The sequence below is a fragment of the Musa acuminata genome, chromosome BXJ3-5 (genome assembly GCF_036884655.1).
Source record: "Musa acuminata AAA Group cultivar baxijiao chromosome BXJ3-5, Cavendish_Baxijiao_AAA, whole genome shotgun sequence".
Taxonomy (NCBI): Eukaryota; Viridiplantae; Streptophyta; class Magnoliopsida; order Zingiberales; family Musaceae; genus Musa; species Musa acuminata.
In genome coordinates, this window is record NC_088353.1 from 43574373 (window position 1) to 43592700 (window position 18328).

Consider the following 18328-nt stretch of genomic DNA (forward strand, 5'->3'; position numbering starts at 1 on the left):
TGCGCCAGTAGATATGATTCTAATTCCGGATCTAACCATGGTTTGCAGTACCGGTCCGTTAGACTTCCGGTACGCGGACCATATGTTACCGTTCCGATACTGTAGCAGTGTAGCACTGCTATAGTGCTCGGCACGCCTGAATATATCGTTCGGTACACCTGGGTGTACCGAGCGGTATACCGTACCGTACCGGTACCGAGCCCAGGTCGAAACTCCGGTACGATACAGTATTGCGAACCTTGGATCTAACGATATCGGTTCGAAGTTAATCGAACCACATCCGAACGGTTTGAGATCCGATTTCGATTCTATTATATATATATATATATCATATAATAAATTTAAAAATAATATAAAAAATATATTTTATATTTGCTCATTTTCCGTTTGGACAATGTTTATTTTTCGTGATAATGCATTTTAATAAACAATTTTGTTCATCTCACAACATGCTTTGTTTTCTCTTTAAATAAGGAATGACTTCCCCAACTCGAAACTGTGTATTGAGTGTAACATCAATTACATCACAGTCTTGTCTGGCCCTTGACATGAAACTTCCCATTATCCAATACCTCAACTTGCAATTTGATGGCCAACCACTGATTTCTTTGTGTGTTTTTGAGGTAGCATGTCACGACTTTTTCTGCACAGTGAATTCCAAAGGCGGCACAAGCAGATGAAGAAGCAGAGAAAGGGGTCGACGAGGCTGGTAATTTGGAGTGACGAGGAGAGTCAAACATGCAAATGTAAAAGCTCTTGGTTTTTTGGGGGTTCTTTCGAGGGGAAAAATTGTGGCTTTGGAGCTACTCACCCACTTGCAACAGCGGCAAACTCATAGGATATAGGAAGAGTTTTGGTTAAAGAAAGGCAGGGAGAGGCCCACAGGGGGATAGAGATCACAGGGAGAAAGCAGAGGCAAAGGGGGCCAAACAGAGAGAAAAAGGAGGCATCTTTGATCCAAAAAAGGAGCCATCTTTGAGGCAGAGTACCCACTCTCCACCGCTCGAGGATTCAAGAGGCAGCTGACGAACCCTCTCCGCCTCCTCCTCTTCCCATCGCTGCCACCGTTGCTGGTTCTTTTCCCCTTGCGAAGCGAAAAGGAGCCGCCTTTGCGGGAGGGGGCATGGAAACCCCAGCAGAAGAGCTGCTGAAGAAGATCCAGGAGCTGGAGGCGGGGCAAGCCCGCCTGAAGCTGGAGATGTCGAGGCTGATGCCCGCGGATGAGGGCGGCGCGCGTCGATCGGACCGCGGTCGGTCCCACTCGGTGTCGCCGCAGAGGACGGCGCCGCCGCCGCAGAGGAGGAATAGCGGAGGCCTCGATGGGGCTCCGTCGTCCTGGGGAAGGGGCTCAAGCTCCTTCGGACACTCGTCGAGGCTGCAGCGGGAGAGCCGGGTAGCCACCGGCTCTGCCGATCACGCGGCTGATATCGGTCTCTCGGAGCGACAGTCCCTGAACATTTTGCAATCTATGGGGCAGTCGGTCCACATATTCGATCTCGAGGGCAGGATTATTTATTGGTCAGTTGCTCATGCTTGCTTTTCTCTGTTCTTCAAGGACCATTTCCTGCTCTTTATTATCAGATGGTTCTGTTTTCTTTTGGGATCCTTTGGTCAATCAGGTCTCGTATTATTTGTGTTGCTGGCGGTTGATTACTCCAGTTAAGTCTCTTATGATCCATGATATCTTACCGAGTTGCATGATAGCTGTTCGATACATTGGTTATGGGCGTGATTTGATGGTTCAGAGCATTGCCTTATTCTGGTTGAGCTTATGTTGAATTTGATGCTTGGTGAATGCTTAAGTAGAACCCTGCAAGCATGTCTTATAGTTGGATAAGGTCGTCTTCATGATCCACAAGTGTTTTGGTTTTGGAATGGTAAAAGCAATGAATGGATATGACAAACTGAAAGCTCTGGTGAGAAGGACCATGCACAATATTCAAATGGTATACTGTGCTTAGTTATCAAGCATTAGCATCCATTTTTTCTAAGGGTGTTTGTCAAGTCATCCGAAGTAATCTTCTTTAAGATCACTTGCTTTACCATGATCAAACTTATTGTCTCTGTACAATGATTGTGGTAGCCTGTGTCCTACTTATGATTTACACATTAATTACTGGTCAGCAAACGTCAGCAGTGATATAGGTTTTACGTTTGCCTTTTCTGTTTCTTCTTCTCTTAGTTTTCTTTAATTTTTTAACTTGCATTTTCTCTCTGAATTTCGATCAACTGAACCTATCTTAACAAAGCCTGATCCGAAGATTCATTTCTGGTCTTTGAATCAATTACACTACTCCTGGAATCTTGTTTTCTGGGAATACAATTTTCTCACCCTGGCCTCTTCTCATGAAATCGACAAACTGAAGAACTTGACGATAGTCCCTCTGCTTTAAATATGTTTATTTTGTATTGCATAAAAGCACTCGAAGGTGCCCATTCTTTAGTGCGTCAGTACATCAGTTGAATGGGTTGAGTCCGTGGACACAACCTATTTCATTGACATTCCTTGTTGAATTTATGCAATCTGCACTGGTGAAGCTGCATTTCATAAAATAAAGGCATGCAGTTAATTTTGTTGAAATGTGTGCAGTAGTTACAACAGTACATTTAAGAGCAGAATGCTTGATTCTTTCCAGGTGAATTAATAGATAGCCAGTTGGTGTTCGTAGAAGATGTGAGCTCACATGCACTTTAGCAATCAGAAATTCATTGCATCTGGAAACCAGAGAAGTTTGTGATTAAAAATTTGGTAAGTTCTTAAACAATTCATTGAGTCCAGACATAACCAAAATTACTTGCTGACTAGCAAGTTCACATAGCTGAACTGTGAAGAAGATCTAGATGGAACTTGATCTCAAGATTGCCTTTAGGTAGATAACAAAAGTAAAACAAACCCTTGGTGTCTTGCATTTTCATAATAGTACTAAAATGTCTTGTAGATATTTTTTCATTGATTTAGAATTGTTACTTGTATATGTGACATCCAGACAATGTAGAAAGAAGTATCATCAGTAAGCAATACTGCATTGGTTCTTTCTTACTTCCTCTGCTTTTTTCGTGATGTCAGATTACTGGTACACGCCCTGGTGTCTTAATTTGATTTAATCTCTTCCTTCTGTTTTCATATTCCTTGGGGCTATACCTGTTTTGGTCATTCTTTATCATAAAAGGTGCTGCATAAGTCTTCTCCAGGTGGCGTTTATAAGTTACGAGTATGATATTTACATTATTGTTAGTCTTATTGTTTCTGTCAAGTATTTGAATTTTGGTGGACACACAAGGGTGTGATCCTTTTGGCTTATAAATATGATAAATTAGGAAGCTTTTGTGGTTAATCCACAAAGAGTCTTCTATATGATCGTATTTGATTTTGTAGGAACCGATCAGCGGCAAATCTCTATGGTTATACTGCATCAGAAGCTCTTGGTCAGAATGCAATTGAGCTGCTTGTTGATGCCCATGATTTCAACATTGCTAGTAACATAGTTCGACGTGTAACCATGGGGGAGAGCTGGACTGGAAAGCTTCCTATGAAAAACAAGTTAGGAGAATGTTTTGTGGCTATCACCACAAACACCCCCTTTTATGATGATGACGGTAGCTTGGTGGGTATCATTTGTGTCTCTAGTGATTCAAGGTCCTTTCAGGACTTGGCATCTCCCCCAATCCCTACCAAGTCGCAAGCCTCTGTCAGCAGCACTGCAAGTCGCATAAGAAAAGGTTTTACAAGTAATGGTGGTTCCGATCCCCAACAACCCCTCCAAATTGCTATTGCATCCAAAATTTCCAACCTTGTAAGTGTAACGTTTGCAATTTGATGAACCAGAAGATTGCATTAAATTGATATGTCATAGAAGTGTTTATGAGCATTCTTCAGTTTAGAGGATTTTCCCCAATCTATTATTAATTTATTTTCTAGTTTGCTATTTTCTGATTTTTAAATCACATAAGCAGGCCACTAAAGTTACAAACAAAGTCCGTTCTCGAATAAAGCCAGGCGAAAACAATACCGAACGTGAAATTGGAACTAGAGATAGCCAGTGTTCTGATCACGATGAAATTTCATCCGACCATAAGGAGGATGGTGCTTCCAGTGGAGCTAGCACACCTAGAGGAGAGGCACCACTCTGTGCCTTTGGGAAGCCCTCTGCTGTGCTGGAGGAAAAGTCTCCTGGCAAAGCAACAAAAGTAAATAATGACGAAGATGAAGGAAAATCAGGCATTCACAAGATCATAAGCAAGACAGAGGCATTATTTTCCAGTAAGGGGATATTATGGCCCTGGAAAGCACATGAGCAGGGGGGTAATGATGCAAAGAATCGATTTGTTTGGCCATGGTTGCATGGTGATCATGAAAATGACTACAGTCATCCAAAGGTATCTGAGTCTGGTACAAAAACAGAAAATCAACCAACTGAAAACAATCGGACAGGAAATAATGAAGCTTCAGGCTCCTGGTCATCTCTTAATGTCAATAGCACTAGCAGCGTTAGCAGCTGTGGAAGCACTGGCAGCAGTGCTGTTCACAAAGTAGATGTGGATACTGATTGCTTAGATTATGAGATCTTATGGGAAGACCTTACAATTGGAGAACAAATAGGTCAAGGTAATCATCTTCTTCTCGCAATAACATGATAGTATTTGCTTCAGAATTCCTTCCAATAATGTCAGATGTCTTAATGCAATAATCAGATTTTTTTGCATGTACATTTGTACGTGGATGTCCACCACCAAGCAACTTCTCTAACACCATCCATGATTAACATTATTCAGGGACCTACTGCCTAATTGTTGTTTCCTGGATGATCAATCCTATAACACTAAATAGTTAAGAGGATATTGCTGTCATCAATTCTGTTCGCTTGTCTCTTACTGTGATTGTCTTCTGCTTCCGCAGGTTCTTGTGGAACTGTATATCATGCTCTATGGTATGGCTCGGTGAGTTTCTCCTGTGCTTTTCATTTAGTGTAACAGAGAAAGGAGTTTGCCACATCGGTTGCTTTTCGATGATTATTCTCTAATTAGCTGTATGCTTGTTCTCTGGTTTTAGCTTCTCGTTGTATTTCTTTTTTCAACCATGTTGATATTTATGGCCTTTGCTGTAGTTCAGTCTTGTTTATGATTTTATTCTCAAGAATGGCAAGTTAAGCATGTTCCATGAAATTGTCACCAGCTAAAGTCACCATTAATCTAGCTTCAACGGGGTTGACTCGTACTAGATATGTGAAAGAGAATTCATTCATCTTGAATTTTCTAGCGGTCACTGAATGGCATATTTTGATATACTAATCCGAGGATCCCTCAAGTTAGCCAGTTATGTATACTGGCCCAAAAAAGTGGTAAAAGGGGATATATCAAATGCCACCAATTGCTAAAAGATTAAATGCCTGTCTGTTAAAGTTTTAGTTAGGAACCCCGTTGGAGGTTTTAGTGCTAGATGCAATAGAGCTTGCAATGGAAGTGCTAATTTACTGTCGATATAAGGTGAACTAGCATGTATATTTCTGTATTCCATGTCCACAGGTCTTCACTGGTTGCCCCCCGTTAAGCTGCCCAAAGAATGAGTCTTTGGACATTGATGTTTTCCCTATGCTTGATACTAATGGTTCCTCTTTTTGGCAAATGGTTGGATGATGTTGCAGCATCATATTTCAACAATAGTTGAATCAGCAACGTATGTGCATGTATATCCTTATAATTTAGAAGGGATCAATAGCGACCAGCAAATTTCACAGAGATGAAAGATCACTTAGTAATTGACTTAGGGGCCTCTTGCATGTTATATATTATTCTCCTCTCCCTAATAAGGAAACATTGAAAAGTACAGGTTAAGTTATCATGACTACTGTCTTGTCTAATCTTAAAGATAGACCTTTCGGTTTCTTACAATAGATATTTCACTAATTGATTACGTGGACTTGTCATGGATAGATTTGATGTTCAAACTGCCATGTGCGTCTTGTTATGGAGTTAAAAATATTTATTATTTTCTTGCAGGATGTGGCCATTAAAGTATTCTCAAAGCAGGAATATTCTGATGACATTATACTTTCATTTAGACAAGAGGTAGTGATTATACTAACTTTTTATATGTATCTTGTAAGATTGTTCTCTTATGTACTCAAATATGTATGTATCCTAGGTTTTACTTCCCTTCTTCACCTTGTTTGGAGGTTCCATCTCCTTCTTGGTCCCCTTTCATGATTGCATCACCAATTTAACTGGGTGATAGCTAACAAAATTTGAAAATAAGTGTGTGCTGGGAAGATACTTTACCAATGATTTATGATTTTCTTATTTAGTTTTACAGCTTATCTATTCCTATAGATCTAAGTGGTTTCCCTCTTGCCCCAGTTGTAAAGATAATCTAAATTCCCTCTATAATCTCCTGCAATATATTTAATAGCTTTGTTGACTTTCAGAAATTCATGGGCTTATTTAACCTACCAACTTTCTAGGATCTTTTGGCAAATTATCATGCTTGCCAACCTCATATGTCTTTTGGCAAGCTATCTTTGCATCACAGATTCTGAAACTAAAGTGTGCTGTTGAAATCCCTCAGAGATATGCAAATGCAGTGCAATACTAGATTAGTTAAATTTGCTATAGATTACCAATCAGATTATACTTGTGAATGCTTAGTTAAATTTGCAAATGTAATGCATAGATTACCAAGCAGAAGCTCTCAGAGCTTATGCTTTAGCCTGCCTTTGAATATTGGCTTCTATATACTTTTTATACTTTTTTTAGGTTTCAATAAAATCTCTGCCTGCATTGCTCTTTGTGAATTTAGAACACTAGAGGGTTTGATATATTTGTTTCTCTAAATTGATAGCTTACAATTTATATATGTTTTTCATTGACGTAAAGGGAACGGGTCTCCCTTTTCCAGATTGTATCATCAATTTCATTGGCATGCTTTTCTGTGAATTTGTAATTGAATGTTTCACATTGCATACTATCTAAACATTGCTTTATCTTACAAGGTGCTACTGATGAAGAGGCTACGGCATCCAAATATACTACTTTTTATGGGTGCAGTTACTTCTCCTCATCGTCTTTGCATTGTGACAGAATTTCTTCCACGGTTGGTTCTTGATTTTTTTTTGTAAAGTTAGATAAAAACAATATAAGCATCATTTTCATCTGGATATTGGCTTTTCTATTTTCTTAAACATGTTGGTGTGGTCTGAAAGTTAGCAAGGTATTGTGGCTTATTAATAACAATAATCTTCTTGCATTCACTGCTTTAGGGAATGCAATCAAGTAGTCAATTGGGTTGCTGTTTTACGTCCACTTTTTGTGATGACCTTAATAGGTCTTTATTTTTTAAAAGCTAATATAGTTTTCATTTTTCCTGGAAAAAAAAAGGAACAACAATCTTCTAGGTTTGCTACTCACAGAAACAAATGGTGACTAGACAAGATTTTAACTTTACTTTGCTCAATAGACCACGCGTATAACTTGGACAGGACAAGTCTTGGTCATGTAGACCAGAATACTCAGGTCCAAGTTACCAATGGTAGGACCATCAAGCCTTTTATATTTATTGAAACCAGCATCGATTTGGAACCAATCAGTGCATACAATCTTGGGATCTAACTTGAGGAATCCATATATTAAGACATGTTGGCCTACAAGAGAGACCTGTAAAAGTTCCTCTGGTACCAATTGCCACAACTAATCTCATTAGACCCACTAACCTAGTAATTTGGATGACAAACTTTTAACCATGTGTTTTAAGTTATTAGTGGCAGGACATCGACCTTTGTGCTCATATAACACTTAACATCTCATTCCGAAGGAAGACTAATGTGGGCATTATAGATAATTTCCCTTATAATTAGGAATGTGAATAACCTTAAGTAGAAATTTAATTAGCAAGTTAGTGAATATTCGAGGAATTCTCCGATTAATCCTGAGAATTTAGTCAAAACTAGAATGTAAACAAGAACAATTTAGGTTGTGAAGTGCCCAGTCAAAACAAGACAGATATTTTGGCATTTAAAGGTCCAAATAATATTCATTTGTTAATGCCATGTATTTGGCAAGGATACTTCTGCACCACTTGAAGTATGTCAATCCACAGCAAAATCACCCCACATGTCGGTTGTCACATTATGTGATGATCTTCTAGCTGACTTTCACTGAAATTTCATCTTAAATGCATGTGGGACAACAACTTAACTCTCATTTAGGATTCACAATGAGTTCTTTTTTCTAATTATCCTTTTAAGAAATGGTTTATAAGAAGAGTGCCCTAGCACAAGGTTTGTGTCAATACAAAGTTTGCGGAGGGTTAGTGTACACAGCCTTAGTCTTGTAAGCAGATGTACTATTTCTGTGATTTGAACCCTGGACATCTAGGTAGCAAGGGAGAAACATCACCATGGCACAATGACACAGTCTTTTGTTCCACTTGTTTTCTTGTGTGATTGTAGTCAACTAGTTACAAAGATTGAAGTTTCAGCTGGTATATGGTTCTTGTTGAGCTATCTGGGTGTCAATTATTTTATGGCATGGCTAGGCCAATTTTTTGACATATTTTGACTGGCAATGGCTTGTGTCGATCATGGAGACATCCCGAAAAGTTAATATTTAAATATTTTATTGTAAGTAATAATGACTCAGCTGATGTATTTCTAGTTCCTTTTCCTTTCCCTGAACTATGCATTGGTTGTATGGTTATGTAGATGGCAGTTACATCTCATCTCGCACTGCACTTCTTTTGGGATGTACTAAGAGTGAAAAAGGATTTTTTTTTTTTTTTTTTTTTCTATCGGTGGAAGATTGAAGTGAAACACACCTTATAATGCATACTTTAGGTCATAGTAGTAAATTATCTACCAATTGTTTTGTTTAAATTGCACTTAGATTGATGTCTAGGATGTCATCAATTTATCTAATAACTACATATAGGGAAATGTTTAGTATATATTGTAAGAATCCTTCGACTTATGTAGTCCTATTTTTTAGAGAGGTTTTTTGGGTCTTTTGAGATATCCATTTACTTTAGATGGAGAGATATATAATTTTGAAAGAAACATATTAATCAGTATTTAATTTTCTTAGTTCAATAACTAGTTTTACATTTTCATCCTATCTCAATTGCAGTGGAAGTCTGTTCCGTTTGCTGCAAAGAAACACAACAAAGTTAGACTGGAGAAGGCGAATTCACATGGCTCTCGATATTGTAAGTATAGTTCCTCAATCCAAAATATACAGGTTTAGTATTTCTATCTCCATGTAAATCTAATTGTATCCACATAAAACCTCACAAGATATTGCAGGCATTATGCTTTACTATACACATTCATATGAACATTAAAAGGGTGGAATGTTGATTCTACATGAATCAAATTATGGGAAGGTACCATATAGGCAACACACAGATAGAGTTAGCAATGCATCATTAAAATCCATATAACTATTTTCATTTGTTCCGAAAAATAGATTAAGATGAGAGAAAGAATTTGGTGAAGGTAAATCACCTTGAGTTGGATGTCTCAAGATAGTGTAGGAGTTAAGTAATTTAGGCCAAATGTTTTGGAGGACCCTGTAGACTGAAGGTGGATTGTGGTGAATAGGATGTACCAAAAGGAGCCAAATGTTGCTGGAATATCGATTGGTGTCAGTTGGGTGGTGTTTTGCTAATGAGCTGGAGAAGGTGTTGTTGATCTCATAAGTTGGTTAAGCAAGGTTCAGAATGGTGGGTTGCAGCAATAGCCCTCACAGAGGAGGAGTTGGTGGTCAAGAACGAGTCTTAACAATTGGTGTTTCTAAGTGTCTATTTAAGGCAAGAGACAATGTTTTGTGGATCTATGTGGCTCAATATAGCTATAGAGTAGAAAAAGAGGATCTCAGCTTGCTGCAGCACATAAGCAAATTTACACAACATACATACTCCTTTTTGTTTTTTGTTTTACTTGTAGATGTGAACTATCATTAATACTGTTGAGGCTTGTCGATGAAAGAGGCAACATTAATTTTCTTTAGCAACATCCTGTATCGAGTGTCATTAGCATATTTTTTATTCTTGGTGTAACATGGGCTGTCCTATTGGTTTATATTAACATCATTCTGGTCTGGTATTTTAGACAATATAATGTCAAAATTGAATTGTTGAAGTCATTCATCATCTCTCATTACTGTTTTGAGATGAGCCCTTTTGTTTCTACCAAAATATTTCAAGCTGGAGGTTCTGTAAATCTCTTTTATCATGATGGAGGATTAGAAGAAAATTGTTCTAACCAAATAGACAGATATTAAATTACCAGACTTCTTCTTAGCCCTTGTTACTGTCAATTATATATCATTTTTTAACCAAAATTTAGTAAAAGGGATTGCCCTAGCAGAGTTAAAGAGGTGCAACAATTTTCAGATGCATAACCACCATTATTTGTTACCAGGAAACGTTGAAATAGAGTTGAAGAGTTGCATTGGTTTGTAGATTCAAAACCTCCCTCACATGTTCCTTTTCTATATTTTTTTACTAGATTCCCCAAATTAAGTTTTCTGTCCGTTAGAAAAATATTTAAAAACTCTTGTAGAAAATTTTCATGTCGTAATTGTTTCAGATGAGCTTAGTTGATTGCAACAGTTCTCACTTTCTGACAGGCAAGGGGAATGAATTATCTACATCATTGTAGCCCTCCTATCATCCATCGTGATTTGAAGTCATCAAATTTGTTGGTTGATAGGAATTGGACCGTCAAGGTGGCATCTATTTCTAAATATCAGTTTCATACGTCACCTGAACAGAAACAATTTATCCTTCACTAATTTCTTTATGGAAAACAGGTTGGAGATTTTGGTCTTTCACGTTTGAAGCACGAAACTTATTTGACCACCAAATCTGGGAAGGGAACGGTACTAATATCCTGATATTCTCTTGTTAACCCATAGTGGTTAATGGTGTCTTCTGAGATTTTGATTATTCATGATGCTGAGAATGTTGTGTTTCCTGGTTTTTAGCCACAATGGATGGCTCCCGAAGTTCTTCGAAATGAACGATCAGATGAGAAGTATGTTTCAGATGCTAATTTTATTTTACCACATAATTTACATTGGTATTTTATTTGATTCTTTAAAGAAATAAAAGCACTTCTTCTTGGTCTATGGAAAAATAGGTCAGATGTGTATAGCTATGGGGTGATACTGTGGGAACTTGTCACTGAGAAAATCCCTTGGGATAATTTCAATTCAATGCAGGTAATTACCGCTTTGTAGAAGTATACATTATAGTGGTTTTCATTTGTTGATTCTCGATAATGCTTTAGGTTTTGTATATTTGAAAGTGGTGTATGATCATGGTTTCTAGTGGATCTGTATCAAGATGGTTTATCGGCCTCTCTAAATGTTTGATGAGATATATCTCCATTATCTCTGAGCCACTTTGCCAGCAAAATGAATTTGACGTTATATTAGTTTCATCATTTTCTTATTGTAAATAATTATTCTTATGAAAGTCAGGGTTATGATGACATTCAAATAAATATTCCTGGTTGATAGTGGAAAACTGGGAATGTAGCATGGATAAAAGATTAATCTTGGTCTCACAAATTGTGTTGTGTTGTCGAACTTCTCTTGTCGCATCTACCAACTTTACTAATAGTTGTTCCTATCATTCACATCATGGCATCAAAAGGCTCATTCACCTACTTTGTCTTGGAAAATGACATCGGTTGACAATTTTGCTGTTTTTAACAAGTTTATCCTTTAGTCCTGTGTTGAGTTACTACTGCCTTTCAGAAATACCTCAATAGTTTTTGTACCCAGGTCATCGCAGCTGTGGGATTCATGAATCAGAGGTTGGATCTCCCAAAAGATTTGAACCCACAATGGGTATCCATAATCGAAAGTTGTTGGCATAGGTTTTTTCCTTGTCCATTTATATCTTAATATGATTACTGCCATACTTTCCTTAATCATCCCTCATGACGTTTTCTCTTTTTTTTGTTTTTTTGTCTTGTACAGTGAACCAAAATGTCGACCAACATTCCAAGAACTTATAGAAAGATTTAAAGATTTGCAGAGACAACACGCCGTCCAGTCTCATATGCAGCGTGTCGGTGAAACCACACAGACTACTGCAAAAGCTAGCTTTCAGGATAGGAATGAGCCTGACTAGATTATGTGCCATTATTTTTGAACCAACCTCAAATGGGGAATGAAGCTTTTGTCGCTTTAGGAGCACATTCTGTTCGGTCAAGGGATTAGCAATCGGCTTCAGGTCCTTCAGCAAGAATGTAGCTAGCTGCATGATGTTCGGATCAAGCCCTGCACGGTGTCCGTGATTTCAGATTCTTCTGCATAAAAGAAGATTGCGTCAGTAAGGCTTGCATGAATTCGGTCATAAGATCAGGAAATGTTTCAAGGCGTCGAGGCAGTAAACCTAAATGACAGTATATCTAATGAGTTGAGAGCCTTGGGCTAGAAGGTCTGTGGGGGGAGTGTTTACCTCGTCTGCAACTGCTGCTAGCACCATGTTTCAGCTTTACAGAGAGAAAAAACACTGCCATGAACCTTTTCAAAATGTTGTACTATCAAGAGGCAACTCCACTGTGTAATTGCTATGTTCTTTACACAACAAATGGAACCACTGGTTGTATTGTACATGACACAGAATGCATCTCTTTGTGCTATTGTATATCTTCGATTGCCGCAGTATTCCCGGATTGAGCTCCAAGTTTGGATTTGAATGAACTTTTTGAGTTTTAGATTGCTAATATCAAGAGGGTCAATGTATGTGAGTTGAAAAAAAATGAGAGTTGTGGAATCTGACGATTAATATTAATTAGTTATATTTATTATTTTAATTTTTATATTTTTTAAAGTTATATTGAAATTTGTATATTTATAAAAGTGAAATATTTAAATTTATTTTTTTTCACGATAATTTTATTGACGAAAATATTGTACGTGCTCAGTCGTAAATCGAAGTGAGACGGAGTCATTTAGTGATAAATCTTATGATATTTTTATTTACAGAATCAATGACATGAATAGAAATAAGGTTAAATGTTATGTTTTTATAAGTATATGAATTTTAATATAGTTTTTGAAAATATAAGGATAAAGATATTAAAGTCTATTAGTATCTCACTATTTGTATGCCATTTGGTCTATTAGGACAGCCCGAAGGCATGAAGTGAATACAATGAACACAAGTTATAGCTGCCGTCGCTTCCCACCGTCATTGGAACTACTACTACATTGCAGTTGCATGCCCATCACCTTACCTTGCCTGCTGCCTGCTGCCTGCGCCGCCAACACGCCCACTCTGCCTCTCCCTCCTGCAGTCGTCATGCACCTCCGTGCCCCATTTCCTCCAAATCCACGCCCAGATTCTCCGCAACCGCCTCTTCGACGATCCCTTCGCCGCCGCCGAGCTCCTTCGTGTCTCGCGTACCTTCCCGCTCGGCGGCACTCATTACGCCCGCAAGCTGTTATCTGAAATGCCCCACCCGACCACCTTTGCCTGGAACTGCATCCTTGGCGGCTTGGCCGACTCCCCTTCCCCCGCCTCGTCCCTCGCTCTCTTTCGCCGCATGCTCTCCTCCGGCGCTAGGCCGAGCGCCCGCACCTTCCCTTCCCTCCTCAAGGCCTGCGCCCGCGTCGCCGCGCGCGAGGCCGGCGAGCTGCTGCATGGCCTCATGATCAAGTGGGCGGTCGACCGTGACAGCTTCTCGACCAATGGATTGATCTACATGTACTGCGCGTGCCAAAGGGACGACCTGGGGCGCCTGGTGTTTGATTTGAGCCAGGAGCGGGATGTCGCCTCGTGGACTTGTATGCTCTCGGGTTACGTGAGCTGCGGTCTTCTGGATCGTGCAAGATGCCTATTTGATGAAATGCCCGTAAGGGGAATAATTACATGGAATGCGATGATTAATGGGTACATGAAGTCAGGTGATACGGACGCTGCCAGGGAGCTCTTCGACAAGATGCCCAACCAGAATATGGAGTGCTAGCGATGATAGGAGGGCTAGTGATGATAGGAGGGCTAGCGATAAATGGACATGGAGCGGAGGCCTTGGAGCTATTTGGCCAGATGGAGAGGGACGCCGTGAAGCCTAATGAGGTCACTTTCATTGGTGTCCTGTGCGCTTGCAGCCATGGTGGTCTGGTGGAGCAAGCAAGGCAGTGCTTTGATTCAATGAGGGCGGTTTATGGGCTCAAGCCACAAATCGAGCACTATGGTTGTATGGTTGATGTGCTGGGGCGAGTTGGATTCTTGGAGGAGGCTGTTTTTCTGGTGCAGTCCATGGCGAACGACAATGCTGTACTGTGGGGGAGTCTGCTCAGTGCATGTTTGATCCACGGGAATGCCAAGCTAGGGGAATACGTGGTTGATCGCCTTGTTGAGCTTACGCCCGATGATGGTGGTGTCTTTGTGCTGTTGTCGAACATCTATGCTGCTAGAGGGAGGTGGGATGATGCTAGAAAGACATGAACGCTTATGAAGTTAAGGGGTCTCGAGAAGATTTTAGGTTGCAGCTCCACTGGGATGTTCATGGGATTGTTCATGAATTCTACATTGGAGAATGCAACAGAAATATATGACATGTCAGAAGAGATCAGCTCAGTTTGGTACCAAGGAAGAAGACGAGCAAAACCTGGGTCATCACCTTTGTTAGAAGAGACAACGCTGTGCTGTGGGGGAGTCTGCTCAGTGCATGCTTGATCCACGGGAATATCAAGCTAGGGGAATACGCGTTCGATCGCCTTGTTGAGCTTAGGCCTGATGATGGTGGTGTTTATGTGCTGTTGTCGAACATCTATGCTGCTAGAGGGAGACAGGATGATGCTAGAAGGACACGAATGCTTAAATTAAGGGGTCTCAAGAAGATTTTAGGTTGCAGCTTCATTGGGGTGTTCATGGGATCGTTCACAAATTCTATGTTGGAGAATGCAACAGAAATATATGACATATCAGAAGAGATCAGCTCAGTTTGGCACCAAGGAAGAAGACGAGCAAAACCTGGGTCATCACAGTGATAAGTTGTGGCAATTAATTTCTTTCACGCTGAATTCTACTTGGAATTGTCAAGAACTTACAGGTAGGCATCATTACCATACTGCCTTTAAGCTCATTTCTGGATCTTATGACAGAAATCATTCCGACAGACAGGTTTGTTTCCTGGACAGATTAAGTCCACACACATCCTACAGATATTATTTCTTCATTATTAATTATATAAAATCCACAACATTTTTTTAATAGGATCATTGTTTCCTCGTTTATTTTCATTAAACGAGTATAACATGCAAGTGTGTTTCCTAGACTGTTTTGTCTACAACATTTTGGTAAATGAACATGTCTTATGTCTTGAGTAAGTGAATATTGGAAAAGAGTACAAAGGAAAATGTTCAATCAAAACATATATTGTAAAAACCTTTTAAATGACAGTATTTTTTTTCATTTCATACGCATCCTCCTTCAAGAAAAATATATTAAATTCATGTTCTAAAACAGTAGAGAAACTAATTTTGTAGTTCGACCTATGTCACAAAAGAACCAACTTACCTTATCACAAGACTCAGCTTTGTAGTAGTGTAAATGTGGACTAAGGTAAAAACACACATGAATCAAGCATTGCAAATTTAGAAGAAAAAAAATCATAAATTAGTAAATGTAAAATTTTGTCTTAATGCACAATTACTAGTAGGTTTGTATAAAATTAGCTTTCAGTTGTGTAATGCGAGGAAATCATGTGTGTTGAACACAGTTAAACTGAGCCATGTGTATCAACAAAATCTGTTGCATCAGTTTACAAGTAATCAAGTACAATAGGCACTCGTTTGCTGGCACAAAGAAGGTTGTCTGTGATTTTTAGATGATGCTTTATATTATGATTTGATGACACTTTAAAATTTGAAGGATTCAGGTTAGTGAATGAAGCTGATGAGGTGTAATGAACATTCTCCTCTCAAAAAAGACTAGAAAAAGATGGTGAGATAAGCATTGCTTTCAACATGATTATGACTCCATTGCAGGTACCTTGTATCTTTCAACACTTCAACCTCAATCTCATAGCCACATTGATGGCTCATAGTTAACTAGATTAATCCTAACACAAAAGACCATATACTCAACACATGAAAAGGTTTCAAGAACAATTTTTAGAATGTAGATGATCATGAACACTTAGCCAAGCCTAAGAAGTTGTAGGTGAAAGAAATAATCAAATTCTTCTTTGCGCAACAGTGATTTTATGTAGGTATATAGTAAGGGTCATCACAATCACAAAGGAAAGACATTGATCGACAGCAAAGCATTTGGTAATTCATAGGTGGACTATCTGCATGTCATTTTACAACAAATAATTTAATTTGCATATAACTAAGCCACCTATAGTGTATGTAAATGCAACTAGACCTTTTTTATGTTGCAAGTGAATTTGCACTATAAAAGGCTGCATATTGCACTTGTGGATTAGCTTGTACGTTAAAATTGGATTTATGTATCCTCTCTATCTTAAATATAATTGTGATTAGCAATATATATATATATATATAAACAATTATATGAAGTGCTATTTGTCATTTGTTGTTGCTACAGGCAACCAAATGCCCCAAAATGAATTATACATTTAGGTGTGGGTTGTGCTTTGTGCTTGCCCCAGTCAATGTTAGCTCCTTATTTTTCAACAACTGCAACTGATTGACTTCCATTTTTGAAAATTTCCTGCAGCCATTTTAATGGGGATTGCCATGACATTGACTGCATGCTTGCAGTGCCATGAATACATATATTAGGGACTAATGCATGTGATACACATTCATTTGTTGCCAATGTAGATAATCCTTCTGTATCAACCCATGTGGACTAACATTGATGTACAAACTTGATAGCTGAAATCTTCAACCTTCAGATGCCAGTTCCACATCAAAGTTCTCCATTGAATTGATCTCAGCATGTCTACATCAGCTTAATTTCTACAACATTATTGCTTACTTTCTTCTTTCTTTGGTCTTCCACTATCTCCTTCTAGTTCAGAAAGCCAACCACTCTTTCACAAGCATATATATTTGACCTAAAACACCACAGTCTGACCTGTTCCAGCCAACCTTTCACAAGATAAAAGTTTCTGAGGAGGTAGAGTAATGGTTTTATGTTCATCTATTGTGATTTGTACAGTAGGAGACTTGATGCTAATTTATTATGTTTACACTTGATAGTGAACATGACATTGCAGCCCTTGAAATGTGACTGACAGCTGTGTACTTGATGTCTTCATGGACTATATGGCTTCAATTTTAATGTCTTTTTCCTGCTAATTAAATACCGAGAAGTTTTGATGTTCTTTGACGTTGATTTTAATATGGTAGATGGTAGGTGGTTGTAGTCTTCAGACTAGCCCAAAGTCCATCTGTAGCTTTTCCACTTGCAATTAGAAGAAAAATCAGAGTGAGAAGAAATTTTTGTTTTGGGATAGAAGGGATCAGATTTTGTATACATAGTCCTTCCATTGTTATACAAGTCAAGATTCAAGAGATGACATCCAACATCTCTGCTAGCTGGATTACATATTGTAGCCTGCTTCAATATATTATGAGAGTTGTGTCCCCAAAAACACTTGATCATTGATCTGAAACTGTAGAGCCAAATTCTAGGAAAATTAACATGAAGCTGCAAGGTAGGAAAGTTTCATATCTGATGCCAAGGCCCAACCTATATGTCCTCTGTTCTTCTACAGTAATACAGGTAGCTTTGATCGAGCCCAGTAGAACATAGCTTCTTGGAAATGGAAACTTGCCAGTTACACCAAGAACTCAAGTACTACAGCTCTCTATGGAGTGTACTTCTTTATAGTGTTGGTATAGTTAGAGATTACAAGACAATAAGAGTCAGCACGCAATGAATGGAAGAAAAAGATACAAGTGATGGAAGCAGACAAACGACATGAATGAAGTTTGTGTGCATCTGTAAGGGTACATTTCAGTGATTGAAACCACCTGCAACACATGAACGCACAGTGTGTGGAGATTAGTCGTAGCCAAATCTTGGCTTCGTTTACACGGAACTTGATGTATTAGTCGGAAGCCATTGATGAGACTCGTAACGCACAGATCTCAACAGTTCTTCTGTCACCGGTCGCCTGCTGCTCCGTCTTAATTAAGATGTGGGGCATAAGATGGAGCGTGATGCCATGTGTTGCTTTCTCGGCTGTGGGTTAGGTTATCGTAACCTTTTCGATCTTTGGATCTGTTCGAAGTACATGAATTAATGGTTCCACACGTACTCAAAGCGTGTGCATGTATAGACTTGATGACTTCGCACGTGCTTGCTTACGAGGGTTGGATGTGTGTGTGTCTTGCAGGC

General features: G+C 38.9%; 3 protein-coding genes across 3 annotated transcripts; all 3 read left to right on the top strand.

Annotated features, from left to right (window-relative positions):
• The first annotated feature begins 780 nt into the window (after positions 1-780).
• Positions 781-12669, top strand: LOC103986274 (uncharacterized). Its single transcript, XM_009404228.3, has 13 exons — positions 781-1518; positions 3377-3794; positions 3955-4606; positions 4898-4938; positions 5998-6066; positions 6987-7087; positions 9115-9193; positions 10618-10716; positions 10801-10869; positions 10975-11024; positions 11130-11211; positions 11779-11873; positions 11977-12669. The coding sequence occupies exons 1-13, from the start codon at positions 1124-1126 to the stop codon at positions 12128-12130; spliced, it is 2304 nt and encodes a 767-aa protein (XP_009402503.2). The 5' UTR covers positions 781-1123; the 3' UTR covers positions 12131-12669.
• A 497-nt stretch (positions 12670-13166) lies between these two features.
• On the top strand, positions 13167-15285 carry LOC135638589 (pentatricopeptide repeat-containing protein At1g08070, chloroplastic-like). The gene has a single exon (XM_065151766.1). The coding sequence runs from the start codon at positions 13458-13460 to the stop codon at positions 13971-13973; it is 516 nt and encodes a 171-aa protein (XP_065007838.1). The 5' UTR covers positions 13167-13457; the 3' UTR covers positions 13974-15285.
• On the top strand, positions 13976-15000 carry LOC135638456 (pentatricopeptide repeat-containing protein At4g14820-like). The gene is made up of 2 exons (XM_065151566.1): positions 13976-14430; positions 14574-15000. Exons 1-2 carry the CDS (start codon positions 13976-13978, stop codon positions 14998-15000), a joined length of 882 nt encoding a protein of 293 aa, XP_065007638.1.
• Positions 15286-18328: the final 3043 nt, after the last annotated feature.